The sequence below is a fragment of the Monodon monoceros genome, unplaced genomic scaffold (assembly GCF_005190385.1).
Source record: "Monodon monoceros isolate NGI ecotype Baffin Bay Population unplaced genomic scaffold, NGI_Narwhal_1 Super_Scaffold_9, whole genome shotgun sequence".
Classification (NCBI taxonomy): Eukaryota; Metazoa; Chordata; class Mammalia; order Artiodactyla; family Monodontidae; genus Monodon; species Monodon monoceros.
This window is the reverse complement of record NW_021703786.1, coordinates 19,348,613-19,366,901: the sequence shown is the minus strand read 5'-3', so window position 1 is coordinate 19,366,901 and position 18,289 is coordinate 19,348,613. Positions and strand designations below refer to the sequence as shown.

Sequence of the window (18,289 nt, the reverse complement as noted above, 5' to 3'; positions counted from 1 at the left end):
TGGGTGAGGAGATTGGAAAAAGAAAATCAGTTGGAAAGTTGATTCTGTAGTATGTGCCTGCGTTTTGGTGAAGAAAACTTGCCTCATGTGGTGGGGGGTGGGAGGGGTGGGAGGGGAAGGCAAAATGACCTTTAACCCAGTCTTTTTCTCATTCCCCTTGACTGGCGTCTTCCCACCCAGCAATCACACAATCTCATTCCCTAGTTTTCTGCCTGGATACATCCCTTTCTCACATACCCAGGCTTTGTCCTAGTGACTGTAAAAAATTAGATGTGAAAAGGTGTTTTGTTGTCCCAAGCTTTCACTGGCTGATTGGGAATTTTAAATTCATATTGTCAGAAATGTTTCTTGGGCAGAAGGCCCCTTTCCCAGGGAAATGAAAACAGACCTCCTGAGTTAAATGGGCTTGTGGAAGTGCTTGTAGAGTCTTAACTTGAATATCAGAAGATGAATTTGTATGTTGCAGGGTGGTGGTGGGGTGTGCAGGAAGATAGGTGGGGGTGGCTTTGTGGTGGCAGTCCCAGAGTGTCCAGAACTTTTGCTCATTTACTTATTCAACAAATGATTCCTGAGGCAAGAAATAGCGGTAACACCTTTTCATTTATTTATCTATTCGGCACATGTTTCCTGAATGCATCCTGTCTACTAGGCCCTGAGAATATAATTGTAAACAGAAACCAGACACTGTCCTTGCCCTCATGGAGCTCACAGTCTAGTGTTAACCTAGTCATCAATGACAACAAAAAAATCACAAATATATAATTGCCAGTGTGCTGATTCAAAGGAAGGGTGCCTTTTGGTTATGAGAACATAAAATAGAGGAACTAAGAACAAACAGCACCAAAGGAGAAGTGGGGAAGACCAGTTGGAAACCTGGTGCAGCTAAACTGACAAAAGGTGGTAGTTTGGGCTAGAGTGGGAGCGTCGGAGCTGGAGAAATGGACTGCCTGAGTTGTCCCATATGTCCACATCAGATCTGTCTTCTCTCAGGGGACAGAAGGAAGGCAGACCAAGATCACACTTCTCTACAAGTGGCTCTTAGGAAAAGCTCTTTTTTTTTTTTTTAACTTTTATTGGAGTATAGTTGCTTTACAATATTGTGTTAGTTTCTACTGTACAGCAAAGTGAATCAGCTATATGTATACATATATCCCCTCTTTTTTGGTTTTCCTTCTCATTTAGGTCACCACAGAGCATTGAGTAGAGTTCCCTGTGCTATACAGTAGGTTCTCATTAGTTATCTGTTTTATACGTAGTATCAATAGTGTATATATGTCAATCTCAGTCTTCCAATTCATCATACCCCCTCCTTTCCGCCTTGGTATCCATATGTTTGTTCTGTACATCTGTGTCTCTATTTCTGCTTTGTAAATAAGATCATCTATACCAATTTTTTCAGATTCCACATATATGCGTTAATATATGATATTTGTTTTTCTGACTTACTTCATTCTGTAAAGACTCTTACAGTTTCTCGGTCCACCCATGTGTCTACAAATGACCCAATTTTGTTCCTTTTTATGGCTGAGTAATATTCCATTGTATATATGTACCACATCTTCTTTATCCATTCCTCTGTTGATGGACATGTCCTGGCTAGGTTGCTTCCATGTCCTGGCTACTGTAAGTAGTGCTGCAGTGAACATTGGGGTGCATGTGTCTTTCTGAATTATGGGGAAAACCTTTTACTTTCAGCTTAAACAGAAGCAGAGGGATTTCCTCTGGGGTGTGTGTTGTGTACACCATTTATTGAACCCCTACTATGTGCTCGAACCAACACTGTCACATTTAAACCTCACAACAACCCTGTGAGATAGGTGTCATCTCCGTTTCCCAGATGAATCTTGGAAAGTGTAGCGATATGCCCAAAGTCACAGGGTTGCATTAGGGGTTGCAGCCTAAGTTTAGCTGCATTCAAAGGCTAGTTCGCTTACTGTTCCTTCCTCTACTCTAGTTTTCAACTTTGCAGCTACAAGAAGGGACCCTTGAGCCTCCATGGTCAGAAGGAAAGACAACCCTGCAGCTAGAACACTTCCTTCGGTCCAGAACTAGAGAGCGAGAGCTTTGTTTCCTGACGGAAGTGGGGGGGAAAAACCCCGCGAGAGCCGGAAGTTGTGCGTCGCGTCCTCGCGCCGGCCTCCTTGGCCGCGGGGTGAGGCGGCGGCGGACTGCCCTTCCTCAAGATGGCGCCGAAGATAGGTTCGCGACGGTGGATGCTGCAGCTGATCATGCAGTTGGGTTCGGTGTTGCTCACACGCTGCCCGTTCTGGGGCTGCTTCAGCCAGCTCATGCTGTACGCTGAGAGGGCCGAGGCGCGCCGGTGAGCAGGCCCGCGCGGCCGCCGAACGCGGTGGGGGCGGTCCGGCCTGTCCCAGCAACGAGGGTGCGGTGAGGTGGGGAAGAAGTTGCGGCCCAGAAGTTGGGACCCTTGGACTGGGAGGAATTGGGACCTTGGACTTGTTAGGGACTCTGGTCCGGAGCATGGTGGGCATGGAGCGTAGGGTGGGGGTCCTAGCTATGAGAGGGGCCGCCGGTTTGGGGAAGCAGTGGAGCTTGCGGGAACCTAAGGGGTCTCAAGGCTCTTTTCCCCGCTTCATTCTGTGCTTCATTCTGTCCTCGTTCCTTCCCCCCTCCCGGCTCGCAGGAAGCCCGACATCCCAGTGCCCTACCTGTACTTCGACATGGGGGCGGCCGTGCTGTGCGCTAGCTTCATGTCCTTTGGAGTGAAGCGGCGCTGGTTCGCTCTGGGGGCCGCACTCCAGCTGGCCGTTAGTACCTACGCCGCCTACATCGGGGGCTACGTCCACTACGGGGACTGGCTGAAGGTGAGCGCCTCGGCCCTAAGTGGGACTTCGCTGGGGTGTTGGGGAGCCAATGCCCGGGACAGTTGGGCGATGCCTGGTGCTATCCAGGAGCACAGTGCGAAGCCTGGAAAGGCTGAACCCCCAGGCGTGTAGAGGTTATTACAGACGGCGAGAATGGAAGGACCTTAGACACCACGCAAACCTCCCCTTCAGAGTGTGGAAACTGAGGTCCAGAGATGCAAACCAGACTTTCCCAAAGTTACACCACAGTTAGCATTACAGGTGTGACCAGAACCCAGGTCACCTGGTTCCCAGAACCCTTTAAACCATTAGTTATCTCAGACTCATAGGGCAAAAGGGACCTTAGAGAGTACCTGGTCCACCCAACCGATTTTATGAAATTTAATCCTAGGGCAGCATTTAAGCCTGTAGATGCCAGGACCTGTGCCAGGCACTACAGTCTTGGAGATAAGCCTGGACCAAGGCATTACCCGCAAGGAGCGGACTGTCAGTCCAGTAGGGGAGGCAGATGTGTGAATAGCCATAGGACAGTGAGATCAACGGTTAGTTATGGAACAGTGTATACTATATAGCAAAAAGAACATTGGGCTTCGAGTGTGCAGACCTGGGGGTGGGGAGGGGGGCAACGCTTGGTATCTGGGTTCTGCCACTTACTTTCTGTAGGACCTTGGACAATTTTATTAACCCCTCTGGGCCTCCGTTTCTGCTTCTGGTAAAAAAAATTACCTATCTCTGCTCTACCTGCCCACCACACTTGGAAGTGGTAAGAGGGTTCATCAGGTGGAATGGGATGTATAGAGATGGGCAGTTCTGCGCTCCGGGAAGCCAGGAGAAGTGTGGTGGCTTCAGGTCCTGACTGGGGTCCCCTCGCCTCGGCCTAGGTCCGTATGTACTCTCGCACAGTTGCCATCATCGGTGGCTTTCTTGTGCTGGCCAGCGGTGCTGGGGAGCTGTACCGTCGGAAACCCCGCAGCCGTTCCCTCCAGTCCACCGGCCAGGTCTTCCTGGGCATCTACCTCATCTGCGTGGTAGGTTGGGGGACTGTGGGCTGGAGGTGCCTGACTGGGAGTGAGAAGTGAGCCCGTGCCTGGCTCCCGGCAGTGGCCCCTGCCAAATTCTGGGCCTCGGGGGCCCTTCAAGTGCCTGAGACCTGGCCGAGAGTCCCTTCTTCCGGCATTATTGCCACTGGGGAGAGAAGAGGATGGGTTGACCCTTCAGTCCCAAGCCTGAGAGCCAGAAGAACAAGCGGGACGGGTCCTCTCATGGCTTCAGCCCCCAGAGGACTGGGAGAGGGGACAAAGGAGAGGTTTGGTAGAGTTCAGGTCCCAGATGGGACTCTGCCACTTAGAGCTGATGGGGCTGCCTATTATGGGTAGCCAGTTATGTCCTCCCTGGTGCTCGGGGAGGCCATTGTGGATGCGGATGTGAGCAGGCCCCAAGTCACTTGGCTTCATCTTAGTTGCTGGGCACCATCTCCCATGTGCAGAGCTCTGAATTCAGAGGTGAGAGCCCCGGTCTGACTGTGGAACCTCCTCCCTTCTGAGACCCCAGAGTAAGGAGAGACAGAGGTCCTAACCCCATGGAGCTCCCTAGTCAGATGGGGAGACACAGGCTTTACTTTCAGAAAGCCCCAAGTCTGAGAGGGGAGTCAGAAGCCCACCTTGTAGGGGCTGCTTGCATGCCAGGGGTGGCCTTACCCAGACAGGCTCCTCAGCCTGTTGGAGAGCCTTAGAGGATGGTGTGTTTCTAGGCCTACTCGCTGCAGCACAGCAAGGAGGACCGGCTGGCGTATCTGAACCATCTCCCAGGCGGGGAGCTGATGATCCAGCTCTTCTTCGTGCTGTATGGCGTCCTGGCCCTGGCTTTCCTGTCAGGCTACTACGTGACCCTGGCTGCCCAGATCTTGGCTGTTCTACTGCCCCCGGTTATGCTGCTCATTGATGGCAACGTTGCCTACTGGCATAACACGCGGCGTGTTGAGTTCTGGAACCAGATGAAGCTCCTTGGAGAGAGTGTGGGCATCTTTGGGGCCGCTGTCATCCTGGCCACCGACGGCTGAGTTGCACAGCGGGAGTCTGAGATGGGTGCAGGGAGCCACTGAGGGCTACCCTACCTTCTTCCTTGCTGGCCCAGTTATGTTTACTTATGCTTTTTGGTCTGTTTGATCACTTGCGTTGTGTGCATGTGTGTGCGTGTGTTGGTAAGAGGCAGGTCTCTTCCCCAGTTCCTGGGCTTGGGCCTTGGTGAGGTGGGAGCCCTGATGACTCTGCCTTACAGGTTTCTTTTTCCTGTTTGTTACGAGGAGAGCTGAGGCCAGCTGCTCCCTTGGGTCTCCTGTCCCAGGGAAGGGAGTAAGGCAGGGCTAGGGTGGGGTACTGAGAGCGGGAGACAGAGGAGAACCGGAAGTGAGCCAATGTGAAACAGTCCTTTTTCAACCTGGCAGATGCAGCTAGGCTCCGCAGTGCTTTTCTGAGACTGAGAGCGAGTGAGTGTGCACGTTGACACGTGGCTCAGGCCCAGGAGGAGCAGAGGGGCTGGGCACCACGGAAGTCATGTGGACTGTCAGGGTGTGCCAGGGGCAGAAACAGCACTAGCTGTCACCCACCTTGAGGGTAGAGCAGGCCCCAGTTTACTCTGGGGTTTGCAGGGGTGGGACAGGCAGCAGCCAGCTTCCTGCCTCTGGCCTTCTGTTTCTAGCTCCGTGGTTGGCCTGGTGGGGGTGAGTGCCCTCCCAAACACCAGACCACACAGTCCTCCAAAAATAAACATTTTATATAGACATTTGGCTTTGCTTCTCTGTTCTCCCCACGGGGCACTTAGCCATTGGCTGGGATTGATCTTGGGTTTCTTGAAATACCATATCTGGTTAAGCCCCACCTTGATCCGCCCATGATCTTCCCCCTGTTCTGAGAGTTCCCACAGTCCTTTGGCTCTCTTTTCAAGAGTCTCCAAATGCTCCCTGTAGTATATGCTTTGACCTTTCACTTCAGTCCCTCTTGTGGCTTATCTTTTCCTCCCCATTTGGTGCCAGCTCCTTTCGAAGAAATCTTTGGTGAGGGCAGCTAGAGGGAGAGAATTGATGTTAAGTGTCACTATGAGGCTGAGGAGTTTTCATTTCACAGGTGAGGAAATGGAGGCTCAGAGAAGGTGAGCAGCTTGCCTCAGGCCACAGAGCTGGATTCCAGGTCAGGTCTGTCTGATGCCCACGCCCAGATATGTACGGGACACCAGCCCTCTCCTGGGGGTTGGTTGTGTCACAGCAGCCCCGTGTGTGTGCCATGGTGACCCTCTCCCTACTCGTCTGCACACCTCCTGACAGAAAGTAGCCCCAGCAGCCAGTATGGTTCCTGGCACATGGTGGAGGACAAAAATGTGAAATGAAACCTCAGGCTTTGGACTCCTACCCATCTGAGATGTTCTCTTCCTGCAAAGATGGAGACACAACCTCCAGGGGGGCCCAGGGGAAAACATCCAAGTCTGGGCTTGGCCCGGAGCCTTGCCTGGAAAGGGAGCTGGGGCTGCTGTCAGTCTGGTCTGTGGCATGGAAGATGTTTCCTAACTAAGGGGTAGGGGAGTCTCTCTGGGGACTGCTGACAGCTGGGGGAGGGAGGTGGTGGCAGCATTCATTTGGGGGCCTCGGCCTCATTTAGCTCCTCTCTTCCCTCTAGGAAGAGGTTCCCCAGCCCTCAAGATCTTGTTTCCAGAGGGTCACTGCTAATTTCCTTTCAAGTGTGAGCTGACTTTCAGACAAGTATTTGCATTTTAATCAAGGTCTCCTGAAAAGTTGCAAGACCCGAAGGAACTAAAACGAATGGTGGAATATCAGGCAGATGTGGGTGATATTTTGGGCAAGGGAGCCTCAAAACAGCACAGAGACCACAGACACTGGCCCACCCTTAAGCCTTGAGTAGAGCCCTCAAAGGCAAGCCCTCCTCCCCCCAAATCCCTAGACTGAAAATTCAAGGCCATCTGGTTGTGGCTTTGGAGCAAGTAGGGGGTCTTGGGCAGGCCCTTCTCCTGCCTGCACTTGTCCTCACTTGGGTGCCCCCCTTTGGGCAGGGTAGAGTAGCGGCTGCTGCCTCACTCAGCCAACAAGCCTGGTCCGGCCTGTGGCTGCCTCGGGTCACCTTCAGCAGGCATGGCTTTTGGTCCACCCTGGCTGTCCCAGGGCCTGCAGGGCTGGTAGAGAGGGTCAGCTGCCTGGGTCAGAAGCTGGCTTGCAGAAGGAGTCTGGCAGCCCCTTGGCGTGGTTGACCAGCTCGTAAGAGTCCCGGATGTCGGCTAGGCCAAACCAGAAGAAGATCCACTGCTTGTTGGAGAAGCTGCCATCGCTGTGTTTGAAGTACCTGGTGGAGGTGGGAGACAGGTTTTAGGCAAGGCCAGTGCTCACTGCTCACTGGTTCATTTACTGAGGACCTACTACAAGCGCACCTCGTTTTATTGCGCTTCACTTTATTCTGCTTTGCAGGTACTACGTTTTTTACAAATTAAAGGTTTGTGGAAACCCTGTGTGGAGCAAGTCTATCAGGATAATTTTTCCAACAGCATTTGCTCACTTCGTTGCATTCGTCTCTGTTGCATTTTGGTAATTCTTGCAATATTTCAAACCCTTCACCAGCAAATAGATGATTATTCACTGAAGGCTCAAGTGATGGTTAGCAGTTTTTAGCAATAAAAGTATTTTAAAATTAAGGTATATACACTTTTTTTTAGACATAATGCTATTGCACACTTAATAGACTACAGTATAAACATAACTTTTATATATACTCGGAAACCAAAAAATTCATGTGATTTACTTTATTGCAATATTCACTTTATTGTGGAGGTCTGGAACCAAACTGGCAATATCTCTGGGGTATGCCTGTACATGCTGGACACTCTGCTAGGACCTGTGGTGTGTAATCTGATTTTATCCTTATAGCATTAGCCAATAGCCTGGTGTTGTTATGCTTTTTTCACAGAGAAGCAGCTAAGGCTCAGAGAAGTTAGCTAACTAGCCAGAGTCACACAGCTAGGAGGGTTAGAGTGAGGCCCTCTTTAGCCAGAGTCACACAGCTAGGAGGGTTAGAGTGAGGCCCTCTTTTGCTCTCTCCACACTGCCTTGGCTGTGCAGCCCGGGGAGGGGTTCCTGTTCACTTCTTGGTGCCCAAAGAGCAGAGTAGTGGGGGATGAGGTGATAACTGCAGAAGGAAAGAGAGGAGGGAGTGTTCCACTGGAGATGCAGTGGGCCTGGGGTCAGAGCTTGGCAACTCGGCCTGGAATAGAGCCCTGAGGTGCTGGATTTCTGCAGACCCTGGGAGAGGCAGGCTGCTTCCCGGGTGGAGACTGTCTTCAAGGAATCTACCCTAGCCGGGGCAGAGCCGGGTTAAGTGTGCTCTGCCTCTAGGGAAATCTCAGGCTCCGTGTGTGGTCCACTCCCTGGGGAATGTGGGGCCACACTGAGCGGGCCATTTCCCTTGGGGAAGAATGGCTAATGAAAGAAGGGAGGCCCAGCCTTCCTGGCTGGTGGTCCCCGGGGCGTAGCTGGCCAGAGCTGGAGAGGAGAGTGGGGGTGCGGCCCAGCCCAGAGCCGGGAGGGGTGGGACCTACCAGGGATTGATGGGGTTGGTGACCCGGGAGCGCCAGAAAAGCGTCTGCAGGTCCCGCCGCAGGCGCTCCCACAGCATCTGGCCGGAGCCTTGGCCCTGGCGGCTGGAGCTCACCACAAACTTGTCTAGATACGGGGTGCCCCCAAGTACAGGCTCCGTGGTCAGAATGGCAGCCGCGTTGTACCTGGCGCAGCGGGGGAGAGGCAGGCTGGGACCTCTCCTTGGTCCAAAGCTCCCCGGCTCTGTCCCTTGGTCCCTGCCCTCTGGGGCCCGCAGGCTCACCCCTCAGAGACGTAGACAGAGTGCAACCTCGGGCGAAGCGAGGCCAAGTAGTCGTCCCGGAGCTTTTTGCCGAAGCTGACGTTGACCAGGTTCACTAGGAGGCCCTGGTCCAGGCTGTCCAGGCTGCGCACTCGCAGCATCCGCTCGGCGTTCTTGAACAGCGTCCCGGACCCTGGGGGTGGGATGGAGGAGGAAGGGTGAGTTCGGCCCGAGATCCAGGTCCCCTCCGCTCCTCCCTTTGCGCAGCCTGGTGGGGATTCCAGATAGGACAGGGGCTGGTGGGGCAATTACTCTCTTTGGGAGCTCTCCATAGTGAGACGCTTCCTAAGATCTGCATAGATTTATGCGCGATTTTCACTCAGGGATTTGCTTTTTCCCCAGGCAGTTTGTCCCTCAAGTTCCGCCTATCGCCTGTAGTCCCACCTACCTCTCCTAGTCCCGCCTACCCTTGCCCTCCCCCGCCCCTGGTCCCGCCCACCCATCCAAACCCCGCCCACATTTCCTAGCTCTGTCCATTCCACTTGGTTCCGCTGGGTCTGTGGTTCCTCCCACCCACCCAAGTCCCTCCCATCTGTCTAGTTCCACCCAAGTTCTAGCCCAGGGCCGTCCACCTCCTTGCTCACCTCCCCCAGGTTTGACAAGAGCAGGAAGCCTTTACTGTCTGGAGAGGAAGCCGCTTCTCCTGGCTCCCCAAACCCCGACGCACCCCCCGCCCCGGCCCTCACCCTTGTTGCTGAAGAGCTCGGTGAGCAGCGTGCTGGCGTCGGTGATGACGGCCGAGGAGTGGTGAGGCAGGCGGCTGAGCACGTCTACGATGAGCCGAATCTGCTGCCGTTCTTTGGTGCTCACCCACTCGGCGTTGGTCACTAGGTCCAGGTCGGCGGGCAAGTTCACGTTACTCAGGACCTGTGTCCAGGACGAGGGGGTGAGCCTCCGACCTGCAGCCGGACAGGGACTGTGCCCCCGCCCCACGGACCTCTCCTCACTGACCCCTTTTCCCTTACTTCCTCCCGAAGTCCTTGGCCAGTGAGGGGCTCAGATCTGAGCACCATAGGCTGAGTCCTTCCCTGACACTCCATTTCCGACCCATGCGGCTGGAGAGAGACTGACTCTGGGGCCCGTCTGGGAGGCGTGCAGGGGACCTAAGAGAGGGGCTCAGCCTGGCGCAGAGTCGCGGGGAGTGGGGTCCAAAAGGAGGAGACACACCTTGTTACTGCTGTCGTGCAGACCGCCCGTGGTATTGAGGAAGATGATTTTGGTGGGCCGCAGCGCCTTGGCCAGGGACGCGGTCACCTCCAGTGAGTCCAGGAGCACGGAGCGGCGGGCGGCCGTCTCCCCGATGGGGCACAGGATGGGGATGCTGCTCGACTCCAGGCACCACTGTAGTAGGTCGGTCTCCACCGAGACGATGCCGCCATAGCTGGGGGCCAGACGTGGTGCTCAAGGAGGTTGCCTCCAGGACCCGCGGGTCTGGGGCTGGGCGGGTGGAGTAGCGTGATCTGAGGACGCAGGGGCACGCAGGGTCAGCACTAACCTGGCATGAGGGGCTGGCTCAGCAGCGCCCAGCACCGACCCGCCGCCAAAAAAAGGCACGGCAGTGGCGGCATTATGCCGCAGGGCGTCCACCAGCACCTTGCATCTCTGGGCAAGCTGTGCCTTGGCCTCCCAGAAGGAAAGACAGCCCGAGGGCGCCGTGGGAGCGGGCAGCCCCAGGACCACCAGGGGCTTCATGTCCATGCGCTGCAGGAAGGCCAGGGCGAAGGCCAGGCTGGATACGGCCTTAGGGCACTTGAGCACCTCCTCGTCCACCTGCGGAGGAGTGGGCGTTCAACGGGCACGACACCAGCCCTGACTCCTGCTGCACCCGCTTGCTCCTACAGCCGGGTCCTCAAGGCCCTCTCGGGGCCCCCACCCTGCCCAGGAGCTGTCAGGCTCCATTTCTGGCCACCTGCGCCCACCTGCTTCGCCCTTTGCCCCGTTGGGTCTTGCCATCCTCTTATCTCACACTAGTGTTCCTCCCTCCGCTCCTCCCTGCGACCTTGGACTGTAGGACACCTTAGGGGGAGGGGTGACGCAGGCGGCTTCTATCCAGGTTCCCTAACTGCCAACTGAACCCCTAACTGCGCCCAGGTTGGGAGGACTTCTCTGGTGCATCACGTTTGACGGGCTGGGGACCCGAGGCTCCTCACCCGGGCTGGGCGCGAGACTTTTCGAGGAGCGCACAGCCTCGCGCAGTCCCAGGCGCTCGTCTGGGCTCCGTCGAGCCCCTTCCTGGCTCCGCTGCGCAGAGTCCGCAGCCCGTCCTGCCATGCCTGGCGAAACGTCGCTACACAACCCCCGTCCCCTGTCTGTGACCCGGCCGACGCCGGGCTCTCTCACCTCGATGACGGCAAAGGGCCTGTCCGCGGAGTGGTGGCAGGTCTGGAACTGCGTGAGCCAGTGGCGCGCCTCCCCGGGGCTGGCCCCACACTGGTTCAGGAAGGCCTGGATGTCCCGCTGCACCAGCGAGCGGCCGGCCGGGGGCCCGGGGGAGTCGGGGGACACCGGGGGCGCGGGGGGCAGTGTCCACGACGGCTCCTCCGCTGCAGGCGAGTAGATGTCGTACACGGCGCCCTCGGCCTCCTCTTGGGCGGGCTGGGCCGGCGCCCAGGCGGTGCTGAGCCGGCGTCCCGGGCTGGTACCCCTGGCCGCCCGCCGCCACGTGCTGCCGCTGAGCCTCCGGGCGCCCCCAGTGCCTTGGGGGCCGCGCAGCCTCCCGCCCGCAGGGGCGGCCCGCAGGGCCCAGGCCAACCGCGCCGTCGCCATGACAACCAAACCAGCTCGCCCCCCCACAAATGACCGTCTGTCCAGAGCTCCTGGCTCTGGGGGCCTCTTAACCTACGGCGGGGCGGGGCTGGGACTGCCGGGGCGGGGCGCCGACGGGGGCCGCGGAGTCGCCTCCGGGTGCGTTTGAGGAGGGTCAGGCCATGGGTCAGAAGGCGGCGCCGACAGGATCCCCGCCCCTGGGGTGGGGGGATGGAACCCACTAGCGAGAGTCACGAGGCAGAGATAAACGGTGGCTGGGTGTCTTTAATTTGCTGCCAAGGCCGGTTCCAGGAAGGGCTCAGGGGACCCACAGGTGGATTTGGCGCTCTGCGGGGTCTTGAATGATTAAGGGGGAGTCTGATTAGGGCAAGAGGGGAGAGCAGGTTGCAGTTGACGCCTGGCTGAGGGAGGAGACTGGAGGGAGACGTGGGGGAAGAGTGAAAGCGTGGAGGGCGGGGATGCCTCTGTCCTGTTGGAGTTCAAAGAAGATGGAATCACGAGGTTACCAGAGTTTGCCAAACGCCAGCCATTGGGTCCCACCTTGAAGAATTTTGTCATATCTTCAAATCACCCCTTATTAGTGTTCAAGTTTTTCTTTAAACTTTTTTTTTTTTTGCCAGAGAAACCAAATGTTATAATATGGTATAATGAAATTAACATTCTGAATTATGAAAAAATATGACATATGCCTTCTTACTTCCTCTAGCAACCCCCCCATCCCCCATCCCCCCCAGTGCAAGCCTCCATCACCTCCCACTTCTGTTATCTCAGTCCTCTGCTAATTAGACTTCCTGCTTCCACCCTTGCCCCTTCAGTCGACTCTTCAATGAGCGGCTAGAATTAATCCTGTGACCTGGCAGTCAAGCGGTTAAGACTCCCCCTTCCAATGCAGGGGGTGCGGGTTCAATCCCTGGTCGGGGAGCTAAGATCCCACATGTCTCGGGGCCAAAAAAACAAAATATAAAAACCAGAAGCAGTATTGTAACAAATTCAATAAAGACTTTAAAAAAAAATGAACTTCTTAATTTTAAAATTTATCCACATCAGGATTGTAACTAGAAGGCCATTATCACTCAAAAGAAAGTCTTACAAATAAAGAGAGAACAAAATGTTATAAATTCCAGCTGGTTAGTGTCGTCTGCTTCTCTTGGGAACAAAGAATGTTAGCAAGCACCAGGTGGTAGAGGTCCCCTAGCACACTGTGAGACTTTCTCCAAGGTAGAATATAGCTGCTGACACATGCAGAACGCCAGGCGCTGTGCAAAGCACTTCACACCTAGTGACTCATTTAATCCTTACAGTGACTCCAGAATCGGTATTATTATTACATCCATTTTATAGACGAGGAAGTTGAGGCACAAAAATATGTGAGGGACAAGGTCATTGAGTTCATAAGCAGTGGAGCTGGTCTTTGAAGCAAAGCAGTTTTGCTCCCGATCCATGCTCTTAAGCAAGATTTGAAAAGGACTTGAAAACTTTCACAGGATGTGATTCATTGTTGCTTAATACTGTATCCCCTGTGCTGCCTAAAAACACCTGGTGTGCTAACAGTTGTACATATCCTGCCCTCGGGTACACTCTATCCCGGTGGGGTCCCACCCTCTGTCTTTACAGAGGGCGGTGAAATCAACTGTAGAGGGGAGGTGATTTGGCCGAGGTCACACAGCTTGTTAGTGTCATGGCTGGACCCTTGACATCCTGAGTTCCTAGCCCCTGCTCTTTCCTTCCTTTCGTACAGCTCTGTGTTCCCTGTGCTGGGTGTCAGGCTCTGCCTGAATGGGGAGCAGCGGTCTGGGCTCTTCTCTCCTGGGTATCCCAGAGGATGCTGCGTGAGTGCACTGACCCTGCCAAGGATCCCCCACCAAAACACACGTTCGCGTGAACACGTGCACACGTACACGAGCAGGCACATACACACACACAGCACAGCACATGCACGCACCGTCCTGGGCAGGAGGCTCCTGGCAGGAGGAGACGGGAGCTGACCTCTGTGATCTCCTCCATTGACTTTTCCGTTTTCCTACTTAGAAATCCTGAGTTCCAACAGAGTGAAGCAATGGCAGGGAGGGTGTGTACCCCTTGCCCTGAGGGGCCACCTCCAGGGCCTTCGTTCTCTTCTCTCTTTACTGCTGCCCCTCCGATCCCCACACTTCCCAGAATCCACTAGAGGAGGTGGTCTTAACCCTTGGAGCCCAAATCATTTTCCTTCTTTCTGCTCTCAGAGACCCTCAACCTCAAATGTGCTTCCGCTTCCTGGTCTCTCCATCCAAACCCCTCGTCAGAGCGCCCACCCTCCGGGCCACGCTTTACTCAGATTTCCTCTTTGTGGGTCTCTCCCGCTTTTGCTGCTCTGGGTCTCTGCCCCTACCCTGGCCCCTCCTTGCTTCTTCCAACTAAAGCGTACACCCCTTTTAGGTCCTTTCCTCCCAGCTGCGGCTGAGTCCTGCTTCTTGCCAGGTTGGGGCCCCCGTGAGGGCAAGGATGGCCTCTCCCTTCAGACTGGGGCTTCCTGAGCGGGGGGCTGCTGTCTCCTTCCCAGACTGGGGGCTTCCTGAGGGCCCACCAGGTCCAGTAGCCAACAGCATCCTCCCCATTTCCCCTGGGCCGGTGGGGCAGATAATGGCTGGGGAACTCCTTTCCTCTCCTTTGGGTTTCAGCCCAGAGGGCCGTGTCCCCAGGCAGCCAATGGGGCCCAGGGATACCCCGAGTAGATGATTAACTCCAGGCCGGGTGACCCTGGGGTCACTCTCCCTGGAGAAGGCCAGCCCGTGGTTGGGGAATTGGCCCGGCTTTCTGGAGGAGATGGCTGCGGGTATGGGGTCAACACCCCTACCTGACCCACCCGTCTGAACTGAAGGCCTACAGGATCATTGTTGGCCTATGGTTCCTGCTTGAATTTTATGTTTTCCCCTCTGAAGCTGGCTGATGTTTCGTTTTTCAGAGCAAAGCCTATTGTCAATGGGCCCAGAATCAGGCTCCTATCTTCTAATCAGGCCTCGGGTCCTCGAGATGCTGGGAGCAGACACAACCTTCCAACCCCTCTAGACACTCCCCTCAGCAGGGGCCTCAGCCCTGGGCACAGGGGCTGGTTTGAAGGACCAAGGTTTTCCCTCCCATGAGAGTCCTCCTTGACTGCCACTTAGTATAGGTGGGCATGGAGGTGACAGGAATCTGGGCAGGTGAGGGTTGATAGCTGACCGTCCCAATCACAGCACCAGAGGGGACATACACACAGATACACAAAGTACACAAAAGTAGAGACCCACGCCACCCTTTGAGATGCACACAGATACACAGGTGTGTAGACACACAAGTGTACAGAGATACACAGAGTATATAACATGGAGAGCTCTAGCATCCATAGTCACACAGATACATATGTGAACATAGACAGATACACATGTGTAGACACACAGGTATACAGAGAGACACAGGTCCACTCAGACACACATATGCATACAGAATTGTGTACATTTGTGGAGGCTTTCTCAGTGACTGTGTCATACATAGAAACACACGCACGTTTACATGGAAGGATACTGAGAACACAAAACTATATAGCCAATTGTAGTCATTGACAACCACAGGGATATTTAGATCTGGAGATACAAATGTACACAGACTTGTGTACACACACACACTACATACAGAGTTAGAAGCAGAACCCACTTCTCCCCGAGACCATACCCATCTACCCATGTACAGAGGCGCACAGCCATACTCATTCATATGCTCGGATGGCATCTGGCATGTGAGAGGTGCCCAGTAGTTATTTATTGGATAAATTAATGAAGAGAGGACAGAGAGAAAGAAGCAGAGCCTGTGGAAAGAAAAGGCTGGCTTCATGGTTTGTGGGGTCTGTGGAATCTGTGTTCGTGGGCTTGGTCCTAGGATTGCCCAGGCAGCCCCAAGGCGGCCCTCTCCACCAGTGAGGAGCACACAGTATGTGCCAGGTACTGAACTAGGTGCTCTGAGGAAGCTGTCCCTTTTTTTTTTTTTGGCTGGAAGTCAGGAGGCCTGGGGTCTGCCACTTCCTAGGATGCAAAGGTTTGGGCAAGGCTTTTAACTTCTATGAGCCTCAGTTTTCTCACCTGTAAAATGGGGGAAAGAAAACTTAATCTCATTGAATCGTGGTGAGGATGTAAAGTTCTCTGTGGGCATGCAGTCAGCCAAATCCTCGCAAACATTATAGGACAAACAACCTGGTTTCTTCAACAAATAAGTTGCAAGGAAAGAGTAGGAAGGGAAGGATGAAACTATAGATCAAAAGAAGCATTTTAAAAGCCTCTTTTCATCCTTATTTGGATTCTGATTTAAACAAACCATAAAATATTAGACGATCAGGAAAATTTGAGCGCAAAAATACTTGACATATTAATTTTTTAGATGTGATATGATAATGTTTTAAAGATGATTCCATATCTTTTTTTTGTTTTTAACACCTTTATTGGGGTATAATTGCTTTACAATGGTGTGTTAGTTTCTGCTTTACAACAAAGTGAATCAGCCATACATATACACATGTTCCCATATCTCCTCCCTCTTGCGTCTCCCTCCCTCCCACCCTCCCCATCCCACCCCTCCAGGCGGTCACAAAGCACTGAGCTGATCTCCCTGTGCTATGCGGCTGCTTCCCACTAGCTATCTACCTTACATTTGGTAGTGTATACATGTCCATGCCTCTCTCTCACTGATTCCATATTTTTAGTATACGTACTGAATATTTATACATGAAAAGATAAGATGCCTTGAATTTTCTTCAAAATAACCCAGGAGAAGGGAAAGCAAGGTGGGGGAACAGAGCCACAATGAGTTAGGAGTTGCTACTTGTTGAAGCTGGATGATGGATACAGGGGATTCACTATACAATCTCCCAACTTTTATGAATGCTTAGACTTGAATGTTTGCAAAATAAAAGATTCAATGAATTCCCATACGTGCATGTTCCCAGTCTGACATAATGTAAACACTTAGTAAAAGCTAGTTTTCTCCTTCCAGGCATAGTTTTCCTCCAAGGTATAAATGTGTGAAATACTAAATACTCCACAAATACATAGTACAACGTGGAGGAGGAAACCCACAGATTTATGGCTATAAGATTTTCAGTTCCAAATGTGCCATGAACCTCTTGTCCAGCAGGGGGCTCCCTACTCTCTGCCTCTCTCTCGCTGTTGCCCCGGGGGTTTGTTAAAAGGAATAGACAACCGGGCTTCAGGGAGGTAATCTGAGACTTGTTCTCCCATCTCTTTACTTGGCTGCCTTGTGAGTAAACTCTTTCTCGGCTGCGAACCATGGCATCTCAGCATTTGGTTTGCTGTGCGTTGGCCAACGGACCTGCTTTGCTCGGGCACACTTTCCTTATCAGGAATCACCATTCATCAAGTTACGTTGATGTTACCGGAAACAAAAATGAGCACTCAGAGGTGGTATCCGACCCATTCTCCGGTCTTTAGTCTGATCTGCTTGGAAGATGGCGCCAAGCCTCCCTTTTACATTCATGTCTTCATCTCTCCTGCCCACCGTGCTGTCCTCGGTCTCCGTTCCTTCTTCCTTTGTTATGTAAGGTCTAGGTGTCCCTCCCGGAGGCCCCTGTTGTGACCTCAGTGGTGTCCCCGAGTCTAGCACGTTAGCACACCCCATCATTTAACCGGAGAGCAGTGCTCGCAGTGTACTACGGGGCCTCCGGGAGCTGAGAGAGGTCTGGGGACAGAACGAAGCCATGAGAGTCCCTTGGAGTTTCAGGAATCGTTCCGGGTTCTTCCAGAGCACGGTATGGCCAACACGAGGAGTCACGAGCCCTGGGCTTGAATCCCGCATCCAATTCTCCTTCACGGTGTGACCTTGGACCAGCCCTTAGACTACTGAACCCGTTTCCTTATCGTTAATCAGGAGAGAGTAATCCTTAGTTCACAAGGTAAGGGTGAAGATGGAACAAGCTCTGTGGAGACCACGAAGATGATGACAATGTTTCCATTAATACTTGTGGTGGCCTCTTCCCCTATTGCAACAGGCAGGCAGCCTCTTTTCTGAACACTGCTGTCCTTCGATTATTGTTCCCCTTTATTTTTAATTCTCTGACTCTGAGGGGTTCGGTACAACAGCCATTAACCACATGTGTCTGTTCATTACTTGAAATGTGGCTGGTTTGAATTGAGATGTACTTTTTTTAAAAAAATTTAAATTTTTATTTTGTTATTGAAGTATAGTTGCTTTACAATGTTGTGTTGGTTTCAGGTGTACAACAGAGTGATTCAGTTGTATATATTATATATTCTTACATCATTCAGTTATATGTACATATTCTTTTTCAGATTCTCTTCCATTATAGGTTATTACAAGATATTGAGTATGGTTCCCTGTGCTATACAGGGATCTGTAACCGAAAACGGGGTCTGGCTGCTTGCCGCTCAAAAGCCAATAAAGAGGGACTTCCCTGCTGGCACAGTGGTTAAGAATCCGCCTGCCAATGCAGAGGACACGGGTTCGAGCCCTGGTCCGGGAAGATCCCACATGCTGTGGAGCAACTAAGCCGGGGCGCCACAACTACTGAGCCTGCGCTCTAGAGCCCGCGAGTCACAACTACTGAGCCCACGTGCTGCAACTACTGAAACCCGTGTGCCTAGAGCCCGTGCTCCACAACAAGAGAAACCACTGCAATGAGAAGCCTGCGCACAGCAACGAAGAGTAGTCCCTGCTCGCCACAAATAGAGAAAGCCCCCGTACAGCAATGAAGACCCAACACAGCCAAAATAAATTAAAAAAAAAAAAAAGGACTAGATTATCAGC

The 18,289-nt window shown here is 53.3% G+C and overlaps 2 protein-coding genes across 2 annotated transcripts; one reads left to right on the top strand and one right to left on the bottom strand.

The window, feature by feature from the left end:
* Window positions 1–2,175: 2,175 nt before the first annotated feature.
* Window positions 2,176–5,604, top strand: TMEM101 (transmembrane protein 101). The gene is made up of 4 exons (XM_029212618.1): window positions 2,176–2,320; window positions 2,645–2,825; window positions 3,707–3,853; window positions 4,576–5,604. Exons 1-4 carry the CDS (start codon window positions 2,184–2,186, stop codon window positions 4,882–4,884), a joined length of 774 nt encoding a protein of 257 aa, XP_029068451.1. The 5' UTR covers window positions 2,176–2,183; the 3' UTR covers window positions 4,885–5,604.
* A 964-nt stretch (window positions 5,605–6,568) lies between these two features.
* NAGS (N-acetylglutamate synthase) lies at window positions 6,569–12,118 on the bottom strand. The gene is made up of 7 exons (XM_029212566.1): window positions 11,078–12,118; window positions 10,233–10,507; window positions 9,905–10,118; window positions 9,424–9,604; window positions 8,699–8,870; window positions 8,418–8,600; window positions 6,569–7,171 (listed from the first exon to the last, which is right to left on the bottom strand). Exons 1-7 carry the CDS (start codon window positions 11,501–11,503, stop codon window positions 7,018–7,020), a joined length of 1,605 nt encoding a protein of 534 aa, XP_029068399.1. The 5' UTR covers window positions 11,504–12,118; the 3' UTR covers window positions 6,569–7,017.
* Between the last annotated feature and the right edge of the window lie 6,171 nt (window positions 12,119–18,289).

Excerpts from the sequence above, each read along its gene's own strand:
- TMEM101 (XM_029212618.1), top strand. The coding sequence starts at position 2,184 with ATGGCGCCGAAGATAGGTTCGCGACGGTGGATGCTGCAGCTGATCATG. Across the intron at positions 2,321-2,644 it reads GAGAGGGCCGAGGCGCGCCG|GAAGCCCGACATCCCAGTGC; the intron begins GTGAGCAGGCCC and ends CCCGGCTCGCAG. Across the intron at positions 2,826-3,706 it reads ACTACGGGGACTGGCTGAAG|GTCCGTATGTACTCTCGCAC; the intron begins GTGAGCGCCTCG and ends GCCTCGGCCTAG.
- NAGS (XM_029212566.1), bottom strand. The coding sequence starts at position 11,503 with ATGGCGACGGCGCGGTTGGCCTGGGCCCTGCGGGCCGCCCCTGCGGGC. Across the intron at positions 10,119-10,232 it reads GAGCCAGCCCCTCATGCCAG|CTATGGCGGCATCGTCTCGG; the intron begins GTTAGTGCTGAC and ends TCTGGCCCCCAG. Across the intron at positions 7,172-8,417 it reads ACCAACCCCATCAATCCCTG|GTACTTCAAACACAGCGATG; the intron begins GTAGGTCCCACC and ends CACCTCCACCAG.